The 13,704-nt window shown below is 40.7% G+C and overlaps 1 protein-coding gene across 9 annotated transcripts in view; it reads left to right on the top strand.

Moving 5' to 3' along the window:
• STAU1 (staufen double-stranded RNA binding protein 1) overlaps positions 1-13,704 on the top strand; it is a 48,902-nt gene that overhangs the window by 14,263 nt on the left and 20,935 nt on the right. For 4 of the 9 annotated variants that reach the window (XM_019640962.1, XM_019640960.1, XM_019640963.1 and 1 more), the window contains 2 exons: positions 8,790-8,928; positions 9,877-10,042. In XM_019640962.1, coding sequence (XP_019496507.1) covers positions 8,828-8,928; positions 9,877-10,042 — 267 coding nt within the window. In that variant the 5' untranslated portion in view covers positions 8,790-8,827. Of the gene's footprint in view, positions 1-1,276; positions 1,566-3,210; positions 3,336-6,548; positions 6,706-8,789; positions 8,929-9,876; positions 10,043-13,704 lie in introns of all 9 variants that reach the window. The other 5 variants (XM_019640954.1, XM_019640955.1, XM_019640957.1 and 2 more) reach the window with 2 other exon arrangements.

The following is a 13,704-nucleotide window of genomic DNA, read 5'->3' as shown; positions in this document are numbered from 1 at the left end:
GCAGTTTTGTTGAATAGGGTAATAATGTTTATGCCTCTATGATCCAAAGTCACATTTCAGCTGAGGTTTTGGTTTTGCTGTGTTTGAGTTTTGCAGTCCTTCTTGCTCTCAGCAAGAGAGAATGTGCCGGGACTCCTCAAGTAACTTAATGGCTCTGGTCATTCATCTCTTTCTAGAGATCCAGCTTTCATTAAAAATCATTCTGTGACTCAAAAAAAAAATTAAAGTGACAAACATTTACTCTGTATTAAAATTTCTAGTTTGTTAGTTTGCTGGTTTCTGCTTTGGTTGGCTTTTTATGTTCTTGGTTGCTACTGGTTATTTTTGGGTCCGTTTGCCTTGCTTCACTCTTTTCAGCTTTTTGAAGGATGGCCATGAAAATGAGCAGAACTGTCTTTACTTTTGACTTGGGGAGAAATCGAAATGTATTTAGAAAACACAAGTGCCTTTGGAGCTCACTGGATTCAGTAAACAGTTTCCTCTGCTCTCCAGGCTCTAACTTGCCAGCCATAGCAGTAAAATTGCCAGTCCGAAATCTGTTCCTCCTTCATCTCCTCTCCTTTTGCTTTTAATAGTTCAAGTACTATAGAATATTCTTTGTTCTTCAGATAATTTCTCAGTACCAAGAACACTGATGTGGGTGCAACAGTTTTATTTTTTGTTTGGGGTCTGTAACTAAATGAGGGCATCTCAAACCTCTTAAGAAAACAAATAGATCTCTTATCATCATAAGGAAAAAAAAATAGCAAAAGTGAGAAATCCTCTTTTTTTAGTCAACTTAAAGGAAAGCTCTAAAGATGCCAATGTGAGCACCAGGCCCTTAAATGGAAGCAGTGTTTACATTCACCTATTAATTATGTTACATCCCAGTTGCTTTCAGCTTCTTATAATTCTGAGGCCAGAAACCCTTACCACGTCCCATATACTTTCGAAAAAACCTCTCCATGTTTTTAAATGTGCATTTTTGAGTATAAGCTGTAGTTCATAACTCTTAATGTTCAACAATAAGTATTATACTCTACTGATTTTCTTCATAGAATGAACATGCAGAGCATGTGGGTATTCTAAGTCATTTGAAAACACTGTGAGAAAGTCACAAGGCCAGGAACCTTACTGTATGTCGAGGAGAAACAGTTCTAAATACATCAACATAGCTACATGCTAAATGGGGCTATTTTCATACTTGAGTAGGTGACACCAATTTTGACTGAATATTGGCAATTTCATACCTCCTCTATAATTTACCTTTTTATTTTCTTTCCCTTACAACTTTTAGGTAGAACTTTAGACTTCATAGCACTGAATTAACCTGCATTGAAAGCTGTTTACCTGCAGTTATTCACTTTTGTTGAAAGTGACCATGTCTCAAGTTCAAGTGCAAGTTCAGAACCCATCTGCTGCTCTCTCAGGGAGCCAAATACTGAACAAGAACCAGGCTCTTCTCTCACAGCCTTTGATGAGTATTCCTTCTACTACTAGCTCTCTGCCCTCTGAAAATGCAGGTAGACCTATTCAAAACTCTGCTTTACCCTCTGCATCTATTACATCCACCAGTGCAGCTGCAGGTAAGCGTATGAATCCAAGTGTCTTCTGTTTCGAATGTTTTCTCAGCCTGTTTTCCAATCTGATAAGTAGATTGCAGATGTAGAGAGCTCTCACATTTATTTTCAAGAAGCAGAAGAAAGTATTACCACCCAAGCTTCTTTATCCCAGATATAAAACACTTGTTTGTGTATTGGGTTGCTGGAGGCCTCAGTTAACAGACCATTTCAAAGTGTAAAAAAAGGAAGTGAAAACTAAACTATCAAAACTCGTTTATTATAAAGTGGTGGCTGGCAGAGAGAATTGAAGAATAAATACCTCTTTGGATATTCATTGTTGTATGGGCAAATTCTGCTTTTAAAATTATTTCCCAGAACTGACAAAGAACTCTTGTAGGTTTAAGCCCCCTTTTTGTATATCTATAAGATTTTATAAGCAAAGGGGCAGCCAGATTTACTGGCAAGCAGAAAAGTGCATTGGCATTTATTAATTTTTATTTTGAATAAGTGAGTTTAAGTTGAGATTCTAGAGGTAGTTTAGAAATCATACTGAAGACCAATTAGAGATTGAACAAGGAAACAGCTTTTTAAACAGGAAGTCAGTTTAGAAGCATTCAAATCTGATTATTAGGAGACTAAAAATGAACTAAATGTGTTCATTGGTTAGAAACGACTTGAAACGCCTGAATAAAAAACCCAAAAAAGCAGTATTCTGCCCCTCCCCACCATAGTGGCAAAAACCAATGAAATGGAGTGTCAGCATGGGTGTCTTCCATGCCAGAGTCACCTTATAATGAATTCCTTTCAACCCTTTATACCTGACAATTTCCCTTGCATTTCATCCTCTCATTTCCTTTCCTTTGTAAATCTGTTCTTCAGAGTTTTAGCTTGTCCCATTCTCAGCCGCATGGCATTTATCACGCTACCTCTAGACTTCCTTGGACTGGCTCACCAGATAGCATTCTTGACTTGTCATACATAGTCCCTAGAGATTCAATTTTCCCCACATTTGCCATTTGAAACTGTCTTAAAAGGCAGTGGCACCGACTATTTCAGTCCTGTGGGATTTATTGCTTTTTCTTCTAATGTGTTCTTATATCCACATCCTATTGACTTTGTAAAACTCCTGCCCACCAAGGCCATTTTATTGTACTTACATTTTCAGAAATAGATAAGGTCTGCGGATGGCAGCCTCTGGAGATCAGACTAGGGGACGCCCAGGAATGAGAAGTTAAGTGTGTGGGAAACGACAGTCATTGTTTGAGAAATGGTGTTGGCATGTTTTGTGAAATAACGAACAGGGTACAACTGACAGCTGTTGCAGTAAGCAGTGCGTCTGCCCAGAAGACCTTGTTATTCCCTTGGTGGGTTATAATAGCAGTGCTTCATCTGATTCCAGATCTTGCTTGCCTGCCATGGCTTAGTTATTCCCCTGACTTCTAGTCTCTCTCTTTTGAGGACACCCTCTCCTCAAGGTTACCTGGCCTCACCTGGTTCAGAAAAGATTCCAGCTGTCTTCAGGCATGCACCCCCAGTGTGGTTTGCAGCTTTGCATCACTGCTGCTCTAAATGCTTCGACCTTCAGTTTTTCCCTCTTTTGTCATATCCCTGGGAGAGCAGCAGTCTATATACTGCTAGTTGACTTCAATGCTCTTACGTTATTTTTCAGTTCCTTCTAACATGGCACACCCCAAAGAGAAAACCCCAATGTGTCTTGTGAATGAGTTAGCCCGTTTCAACAAGATTCAGCCTGAGTATAAGCTTTTGCGTGAGCAAGGTCCAGCTCACTGTAAGGTAAATATTGTCCATACTGCTTGTGCATTTATAACCCACCAGGAATGTTTTCTTTTTATACTATTGCAAGTGGTGCTGTGATTCAAAATACGTATTGTTAAACTGCTGAGGTGGTGGAAGTTGAGATGCGAAAGTATGGATTTTGGGTGAGTTGCTTTTCTCATCCTTGTAGAGTGGGGTCAAGTCAAAGATATGCTTTGTTTGGGATATTTGGCTTTTGAAGATTCAGTTAGTGTGTGGTGGTTTAGGATTCCGAATAGGGACAATTCCCAAGCACCAGTAAGTGATTTCCTGTGAGTTTTCCAGGCGCTGGGCCTCCTGGCGGCATGTAGCCCACCTCTGGCTCCTTTCCTGCTCGTTTAAACGCATGTGCACCTTAGCCGGAGCAGGGAGGGGGGACTGGACTGGAAATCACTTTTGCCACTCGTTAGTAATCAGGTAAAGGGTTTGAAGATGAGACGTAGAAATCAGTTTCAAAGGGAATATTTTGGATTGCCTCTGATGTCAACTACGCTTGTCATTCCCCTCATTTTAGAGACTGAAAGACTGACTGGAATTTGAATTTTTGCTATTTGTTATTCAGAAATGCAGTCTTTTAAGCTCATTTGAGACCTGTGTTAATGTACACCACGGAACTTCAATATTGCATATCTGGCTTTATCTTTTGCAGCTGTAGTATGAGAGGATATATAGTATGAGAGAGAAGGACTTGGGCCTCCTGTTTCTGATCCTAGCCTTGCAGTAACATAATTAAGGATGAGCTACTTGTCTCTTTATGGCTCATTTTCCTTGACATGCAAACCTCAAGCCTTGAATGATACCAAGTTTCTCTTTTCATTTGACTAAAAGTAACACCAATGACTTATCATAAACAGGCACCATAACATAGCTGAGTGGCTTTTGGAGTCAAACAGATCTGGGTTTGATCCTAGCTTCTTACTAGCTGTATGACCTTGGGCAAGTTGCTACCTTTTTTGAACCTCAGTTTCCTCATCTGTAAAATGAGGATAATAATATCTACCAAATAGGCCTATTGTTAAAATTAAATGATAAAAATATATGTTAAAGTGTGGATACAATGTCTGGCATTTAGTACATGCTTGAGAAGGGGTAGCTATTATTATTAAGCAATTATGCATTTAAGAAAAACAAATTTCCCACTCATATGAAGCTACTTTTAACATTCTAAAGCATAATTGAAATAATTAAAATGTTTCTTTACCTTTAAAAGGCAGTTAGTCATTTTTCTATAACTATTCTGTTTCTTCTACAGGATTTTTTTTGCAGACCTTAACTTTGGGATTCCCTTCATTAACTGTTCTGGTATTTTTTAAATATGTACTTTCTCACTTGAACTTTTAGTACTTTAGGTAGTTTGGCTGTGTGTTCCGTCTATAACTGCATTTTTGTAACCTAAAAGTCGTTCAAAGAGGAAGAGTTATTTCCTTCTAGATGACTTTTAGACTATTTAAAAAGTCAGAGGTCTGGTGGACTTTTAATTCTATCCAAACCAAGATTCTAACCTCGCTGCCAACCCTCCACACAGAAGGTGACAGAACGTCAGCAGTGCTGGACGGGGAAAGTCCTGAAGAAAGGCAAGACTGTTAATGAAATTAACTCTTAATTTTGTTTTTTAGCATTTCCCCCTTCAGTGTCTTTCCGTGAAAGGATCTTGAACATGACCCAAGGTTTGCACAGCACTGCAGGCTGCTGCTTTTTGACTTCTCAGGCCGGCTAGGGTTTTGAGTTCATGCTGTTGGTGCTTAAGTGAGTAACGTTGTGAACTGCAGCATAAGTACAGGAGACCCCTAATGTTTTGGGGGATGAAGGAGTCTTTAAGTTTCCCCTTTAGTGGAAGCTGTGCACTGAGGGAATCCTGAAGTTAAGACCTACAAGAAAAATCAGCTATGAAGGCAAGTCACCCTCATCTCTTTAGGCACCAAACTTAGATGACCTGGAATAACTGAAATCAACATTTCTTATGTAAAATTTTTTTTTTTTTAATTGGGGAACAGTGTGTTTTACCAGGACCCATTGGCTCCAAGTCGAGTAGTTGTTTCAATCTAGTTGTGGAGGGCGCAGCTCAGTGGCCCATGTGGGGATCGAACCGGCAACCTTGGTGTTATGAGCACTGCGCTCTAACCAACTGAGCTAACTGGCCGCCCCTCATGTAAATTATTTTAAATGAAGTGCAGTGGTATTCAGTGATAAAGAAAATCAGAAAACTAAAAGCTCCAAAGTAGTGAGTCTCAAACTTCAGAGAACACTTCGGGAGCTTATTAAAATTACGCATGCTTGGGTGTTTTTTGTGCTGTTCAGTCAGAAACCCTGGGCATGAGTACTTTACCACGCTTCCTAGGTTATTCGTCAGATGCACACCATGGTTAATTAATCACTGTGCTGTGATGGGTCATTGTTTTCTGACAGAGTATTAATTCCATACTGGTAGAATTAACATAACCTAATTTTAAGAATTGAGTGGAGTTACCTTATAAAAAGGAAAAAAGAGGCTTGCTGTCGCCGGCATTTGTTGAGGACAAAATTAGCTATTTTGGATGCTTCCTTCAATTTGAGTTCAGAGCGTTTTTTAGGTCTTTGCTTGCTGTGGATCTGAGTTTCTTCTGAAAGTGGAGGCAGTGTATGAATAGTGCAATCGTAGGAAAGTGAAAGGCAACATTTTAGAACCTGGCTATCATTCCCAAACTTATTCAAGTTTTTGTCCTACTGGGGTTGTGTTTTCAGACAAGAGTCTGCAAATACATTACAACATCAAAACAAATATTGTCTTAATTGTGTGAAATAGTACTGTGTGCTTAAATCAAATTTGCTGAATTTCTTCCATGAGAAATAATTGGAAGACAATTTTTATTTGGATGGCTTCCAAATAATCAGTGTCTAATCTTTTAATATATAAGAAAACATTTAAAAATCTCTGTATTTACCCCCATCTTTCAAAACATAGTTTTTTCATGGAGTGCATTGCTAGTCACTGATCTATCTATCATCTATCTATCTATCTATCATCTATCAATCATCTGTCTATATATCTTTTTGTGTTTGTTAAAACAACAAAAAAGTGTGTGAAGGGATAAATTGCCAATATAATGACCAGGCCTTTTAAACCATGACCATAAAAAATGTTCAAGGTCCAAGTGACATATTACAGTTACCATCAGGTTTCATGAATTGAGAGCTCACAATTTTCATTTGTAGGTGTTTACAGTACAGCTAACACTTGGAGATCAGCACTGGGAAGCTGAAGGAACTAGTATTAAAAAAGCCCAGCACACAGCTGCTGCCAAAGCTTTGGAAGGAACAAAATTTCCCAAACCCATAGCTCGCCCTTTTCGTAGCGAAGGAAGGAATCCAGGTATTATGCGTGGGCCAAGACAGGTTCCTTTCAAAAATGTGTCTAGAGGTACCATTTAGTATGTATATGAATTATTTCTGAACTAACTTGGTGATTTTGAAAGCACAGATTCTGCACTACCAGTGGCAAATGCTCTCCTTATTCTAAAGCAGTGGTTCCCAGCTGATGGTCCCTTGATTCCTGATGACCTGCAGAGGTGGCCATGGGAAGTGGGGGGTGTCACAAAACGATTTCTAAGATTTCAGAAAAGCTTAATGAAAATAATTTTTCCCCCCTTTATAAGGTTATACAGATTGCCAAGAATGTAGGTTTTAGCTAGAATCACTTCAACTCAATGTGGTAATTCAATTATAGCATGTTGATCAGAAACCTTGATTGTTGTCTCCTGATCTTTAAAAAGAATGAGAAAATAACCTAAATATTTATCACTTAAATCCAAATCAGATAATCTCTCTTCAAACAGGGAACCAAGCAGGAGAATACTAATAAAGAAGCCTGTCTGCTGAAAGCTTAGGGGCCATTGGCCTGGCAGCTGTGGGTAGGAGTGGCTGTTTTAGCAGTTACCCCTCAAGTACGCGAAGTATCCCTTGTCCGTAGGAATGAGTCCGGGAAGACCTTGGTCACACCTTTCTCGTTGCTTTTGATTTCTTTGTGGTATCCTGTTTTCAAATTCATTCTCTACTGCAGATAAATTTGATGAGTCAGAGCTGCTCTTAAAATGATTTAGGTTATACTTAAAATGCAACTATATGAATTCTGTAAAAAATATAATTCTGATGTTAGGTAGAGAGGGGTTGATTATCCATGTGACTCTCTGATTTTGCAGACCCAAAGATACTCTTATAAATTTGATTCATGCACTAAATTTAGTCAGACCAGTTATAGTACAGAATCAAGTCATTTTTATTTTTCTTTACATCCTAAAGAGGCATTTTAGAGTAGATTTTCGTGTACATTTAAATCGAACTTTGCCATTGCTAGTGTTGTTCTGTGTTTGATATGAAAGTGCTGTTTTTCGATGTGATTGTGCACTGACACTAATCTTTTCAGGCTGGTTTTCCTTTTATTTTTTAATTTTTATTTATTTATTTTTTAGCTGAGCCATTCTGCCTTCTGTTGGCAGCTCAGCAGCAGCTCAGCTGGGACTGGGACGCAAACCACTGTTGCTCAGAGCTCGCACTCTTGAGCGAGCTCTTAACCAACTGAGCCACTTGGCCGGCCCATGGTTTTCCTTTTAAATGGGTTTGAAAGGTTTATGAATTGGATGAACTTAGAGGAAAAAAATTGGAAAATTAATAGTGTGTATTTTCTAAAGTTGGTGATGCTGACGTAACCCAACATCCACATGCTCCTGTTGTATGTGGAAACAACTCATTTTCCTAACAAGTATTATTACCACAGGTCAAATTCCATTCTAAATATTGAGAATTGAAATATCTGAATATTTTGTGTGTCTCATCTGACCTTTCCAGATAGAATTTACCTGCCTTTTTCTTAGTGATCCTACACCTGTCCTTATAGCACATCTTGTGTTGTAGTTCGTTGAGTGTGTATTTTGTGTTTATTGAGCTCCTGTGGGGCAAGAATTGTGTCCCTCAAGCTTAGCACAGTGCTTTGCATCTAGTTAGTACTTAATAAATGCATTGTTCTATGAAATAGTGTGTACAGATATACTTCTAAGTGTAAGCCGATAACCCAGTAAGTCAGTACAACCAGTGTTATATTGGTTAAGTATTCCCAAACGACAACATGATTTGGTCAGTCACCTGGGATGTTTTAGTCACGGAAGTTGTAAGTAAGCATTGGAACTTACTTCTGACCACTGGAATATGTGGCTTGCACTGATAACATCTCGTGTTAAATTATTGCTCCCTCTAATAGCCCTTACAGTGTATTTTGTGCGATTGACTGTGTATTAATATCTAGAAATCACAGCAGATTCTTGGATTTCCTGACCTGCTGCCTAGCAGTGAAGTGCAACATGAATCTAATTAGTAGAAAGCATGCTATTCCTTCTGATTTTAGTGACTGTCATTCCTGTGCCAGAAAAAAACCCAGTTCTTTGTGCTAATTCTGTGTTGCAGACAGCATAACCCCTACTGTAGAGCTCAATGCACTGTGCATGAAACTTGGGAAAAAACCAATGTATAAGCCTGTTGACCCCTACTCTCGGATGCAGTCCACCTATAACTACAACATGAGAGGAGGTGCTTATCCCCCAAGGTACGTGTGTGTTTTAAATACAGTTGAAAGTATACCTGATCTTTTGCATAGAATAATAAAATCTGTAGCTTGTGGGGCATGTGATAATCTGGTTGTCTTTGACCTGCCAGATGTTGAAATCAGTCTTGGTTGTGTTGGTTTCTTTGGAATGTATCTCAATGCTCTTTTTTCTCCTGTCACGGGAAAGGGCCTCAGCATGCTCCTCACCAGCACTATGGCTTGTGCTCCCAAGCAGTCTGGTTAAAGAAAGATCACCCTTGAAACTGCTTTGTGTAACTGAGTCATATTTAAACATGATTGCCGCAATACCATGATTCTCAGCATTCATAGATTTCCTGATTATTGTTTACTGGGTACTTTTTGACATTTGAACTTAATGTGCTTTGTAAATAGCCTTGGTGAACAGGTGCGGTAAAATATTAATTGAAACTTGAAAATGCCATGCATTAAAAACCTCCTGCCCTCAGTCATGAGACATTAGTGGATATTTGATGATCAAAACGGAAGTCTTCATGTCCCTGCTCTTCTTGGGGGGACCAAAACCAGTTGAAAAATATAAACTCTGAAATGGAAGAAACCGACCTCTACTAGGCTACAGGCTGTTGGGATTTCCAGAAATGAGGGCCCTTTCTAAAAGTCTTCCGTTTACACACTCCCAGCCTTTTCTGGAGACACACAAGTGTGAATCTCAGATAAGAGAAAGTCGAGCAGGTTATATTTTCTGTCTCAGCTACAGCCTGATCCATTTTAGATTTTGTGAAGACTGGCAATTCTCATCCAGAGTAAATTCACGAAATCTCTGGATATGCTGATGGAGGGTTCGTCATTGGCAAGCAAACACTAATGCAGTTACGACCCATGGTGAAGGAAGTATCTGGCATTTGCCAGAGAATGCACGAGTGACTTATCAACCTGAGACTAATTTTCCTCATCCCCTTCTATTTTTAGGTACTTTTACCCATTTCCAGTACCACCCTTACTTTATCAAGTTGAACTTTCTGTGGGAGGACAGCAATTTAACGGGAAAGGAAAGACGAGACAGGCTGCGAAACACGATGCTGCTGCGAAAGCTTTGAGGATCCTGCAGAATGAGCCCCCGCCGGAGAGGCTGGAGGTAAGGAGAGAACAGAGTTGAAGCTCCTTAACGCTTTGGGCAGAGCAGAAGGGTGGCATGAAAGACATCCTCTCAAGTTACTTTTTCTAAGAAGATGCATTGAGAGCTGCCCATCATTTTTGTTATTTGATAGCTTATAAGATTTTGCCCCTGTAGCTTTCTGGCCTTTTTTCTCCCCCTTAAAAAAAAAAATTTCTTAGCAAGAAAGTCAGATGCCTTCATTTTCACTCTATGGCATAGTTTTGAGTGAACATGTTAGAAAGATTGTGACTCACTTGAGTTGTGAAGAACATGCATGGATGAATTCTTTGGTGCTAAAGATCATGCTTGTCAGAATCTGCTGTGATTTATGCTGCCAGGTTCCAGAATTTTCTTGACCATTCTTGACCAGCCACTCTTTCTTTATAATATCTATTCTCCATTGCTGCATAACAAACCATCACAGAATTTAGTGGCTTCTACACCCGCAGGCATTTGTTTTGTCCACGACTCTGCAGCTTAGACAGGGTGTGGCAGGGGGTACTTGTCTCTGCTGCACGTGGCTGTGGCTGAGGCAGCTCCGCAGGGGCCGGAGGATCCACTTTCAAGATGGCCCCCTCACACGGCTGGTAAGTTGTTGGCTGTTGGCTCTGAACTAATGGGGGCTCAGGCCTGGGGACCCCAGTTCCTCTCTTACTTAATTAACCTGTGCAAAGACTGCTGACACATCCTCAGGGTATGATGGCTGGGTTCCAAGAGGGAGCATCCTAGAAGGCAGGAAATGGAAGCAGTGGCCTGTTTCTTAAGCCCTGGGCCCAGAAATCAGCACATCACTCCTTCCATATTCTAAGGGTCAAGTAAGACCAGAGCCTGGATTCAAAAGGCAAAGTAGAGAATCTTTCTTTTTGTAAAATTCACATAATATAAATTCACAATTTTCACCATTCTAAGCCTACAATTCAGTGGCTTTTAATACATTCACAGTATTGAGAACCCCACTTCTGGATGAGAGGAGACATATCAAAGAGTTTGGGGGTCGTGTTTTAAAACTACCACAATAGGAAAGGATTCTAACTCTTTGTGATTAAATAGTATGAATATGGGCCTCAGGAAATCCGTGACTCCATGCCATTGAGGGAGCAGAGCATTAGTGGATATCTCTGGTAAGGCAGAGTCTTAACACCAAAGGTCCAGAAGAAACCCACTAAATAGAAAACATGGAGATTTCATGATTCTGTTGAATCACAGCACGAAATGCCACCTGAAAATATCCCTGGAAAGCAATTGATTTTTCCTCAAGAATCAAGTTCACAAAGAATAAGATCTTGCACACAACCTTGGTCTAAATGTGTGGTGATAGGTGTGCACCCAAGCGGACTCTGACAGGGTGCTTGTTGACGTCTGCTGTGTTTAGCTGCCCCCCAGAGTCCTCCCACTCGGGATGGTGCTCTGTGGCTTCAGGGCTGGCTGCACAGGAGCATTTTATTTTTGTATTGTTATACTGCATTTTCATCTCCCAGTGTAATCACACATTTTAACAGAGATGATGTGTTTCCAGGGTCCACTGAGGACCAGATAAAAGAGAACGGACTGTAACAGAAGAGGAGAATGTAGGGACGTGAAAAGGTTGGGCTTCTCGGTGGTGAGATTTGATAAAACTCCAAGAGGTGGTGTAATCTGAGTTATTTTGGAGGGTTTTCATTTTCTTACCTGACTGGTGCTAATCGAATTAAAGTTAGGTGGAGTAGATATTTCTCGGCTCTTTCTAGCCAGCAGTTGTTAAAAAAAAAAATCACTGAACGTTGGTATGTGGGTTGTCTGCTTCGGAATCACTTGAGAAGTTTAAAAAAAAATCCCTTGGCCCAACTCACACGATTCTAGTACAGTTGGTCTAGGGTAAGACCCAGGAGTCTCACTTGCTTCTTTTTTCTTTTTTAATGTGCTCTTGGAGTCATTCTAAAGCATGGTCAGGGTTTGGGAACCAGATGCTTTTCAGGACGTTTTCCCCGCAGGAGTCCTCCTTGGAAGTTCTTACGGTACTGCTGGGAAGGGAAAGTGCTGTGGTGTCTCCGAGGTTGGCTGAGGCCTGCAGGCCGAGGCTGTGGTGGACGTGGTCTCAGGACTGCGGGCCGAGGCTGTGGTGGACGTGGTCTCAGGACTGCGGGCCGAGGCTGTGGTGGACGTGGTCTCAGGACTGCGGGCCGAGGCTGTGGTGGACGTGGTCTCAGGACTGCGGGCCGAGGCTGTGGTGGACGTGGTCTCAGGACTGCGGGCCGAGGCTGTGGTGGACGTGGTCTCAGGACTGCGGGCCGAGGCTGTGGTGGACGTGGTCTCAGGACTGCGGGCCGAGGCTATGGTAGACGTGGTCTCCTGGGCTCCTATTAGGTCTGTAAAGAGCTTTGCCAGGAATAATGTTCAGATTATTCCCTTGTTCCCTCCTTTTTGCCCCTTTTCTAGTTCTGCATAGTTTGAAGCAGAGACAGTGCTCTTCAGAAATGGCTCAAAGACTGACCTTAACCAGTGCTTCAGAAACGAGAGTCATCAACTAGGATAAGACTTTTTCTTTGGAGTAAGACACGAAACACTTGGCCTTCTGCCTAAACAAGCTGCCCCTGATTTACTAGGCCCCCTGGTAGGTGGGTAGTAGGAGGTAAAGAGAGACATTTTCAAAGAATAACTTCAATTTTTTTTCTCACAAGTAATGCACATGAACTGTACAAATTTTAAAAGTCAAAAACAAGGAAAAACAAATGATTTATAAATTTACCACTTGTAAAGAATCACTGTAAACATTTTGGTGGATGCCAGTGCATTTAGAAGTAACTACTCCCATCTACCTATTTCACAGAAATGGGATGGTATTGTACAGAAACCACCCTTTTTCCCTGAAGTGCTTATTATTAATATGTTATCATGCCGTTTCCTTACAATTCCATGGAGGACTCAAATTCACCATGTAGCTAAGCACTTTTTAATGGCTGCAGGGTGTTCCATTGTATGCACATACCAATCTATCTTTTCTTTCTTTTTTTAAAAAAAAAGTGAAAGGGAGGTTTTTTTTGTTGTTTATTTTCAATTGGGGAACAGCCATGGTCATTGGTTACACACCATGGTCATTGGTTACACATAGCTTTCATGCTACAATGGCATAGCTGACTCTTTTAAGGAGGGCGCAGCTCACAGTGGCCCCATGTGGGGATTGAACCCGCAACCTTGTTGTTATCAGCACCACACTCTAACCAACTGAGCTAACTGGTCAACCCCCAGTCTGTCTTTTCAACAGAGAGACTTGGTTATTTAGGCTGTTTGCAGTTTTCCCTGTTACAAAATAGGTAGTGAAGAACATTGATGTAGTTAAATCTTTGTGTATGTCTCTGGCTGTTTTTGTAAGCCACAGTCCTAGAAGTAGAATTGCACTGCCATGCAGGTGGCCAAGTTCCCCACTGGGAAGGTGGTACCATTTTAGACCTGTGCCAGCAGGGCATGAGCAGCCTGTTTGCCCACGGCCTGCCAGCATTGGAAATTGTCCTTTTATTTATTTATTTATTTATTTATTTATTTTAAAAAAATTTTATTGGGGAATTGGGGGATGAGAACAGTGCTGGGGGAGTTGGGGGAAGGGGAACAGACAAGTTGCTGTCGTTTTGTTCTTCAGTCTAGTTGTGGAGGACGTTGCTTCACTG

This window comes from Hipposideros armiger, unplaced genomic scaffold (genome assembly GCF_001890085.2).
Source record: "Hipposideros armiger isolate ML-2016 unplaced genomic scaffold, ASM189008v1 scaffold_54, whole genome shotgun sequence".
NCBI classification, from domain to species: domain Eukaryota; kingdom Metazoa; phylum Chordata; class Mammalia; order Chiroptera; family Hipposideridae; genus Hipposideros; species Hipposideros armiger.
This window is presented reverse-complemented; position numbering and strand designations above follow the sequence as displayed.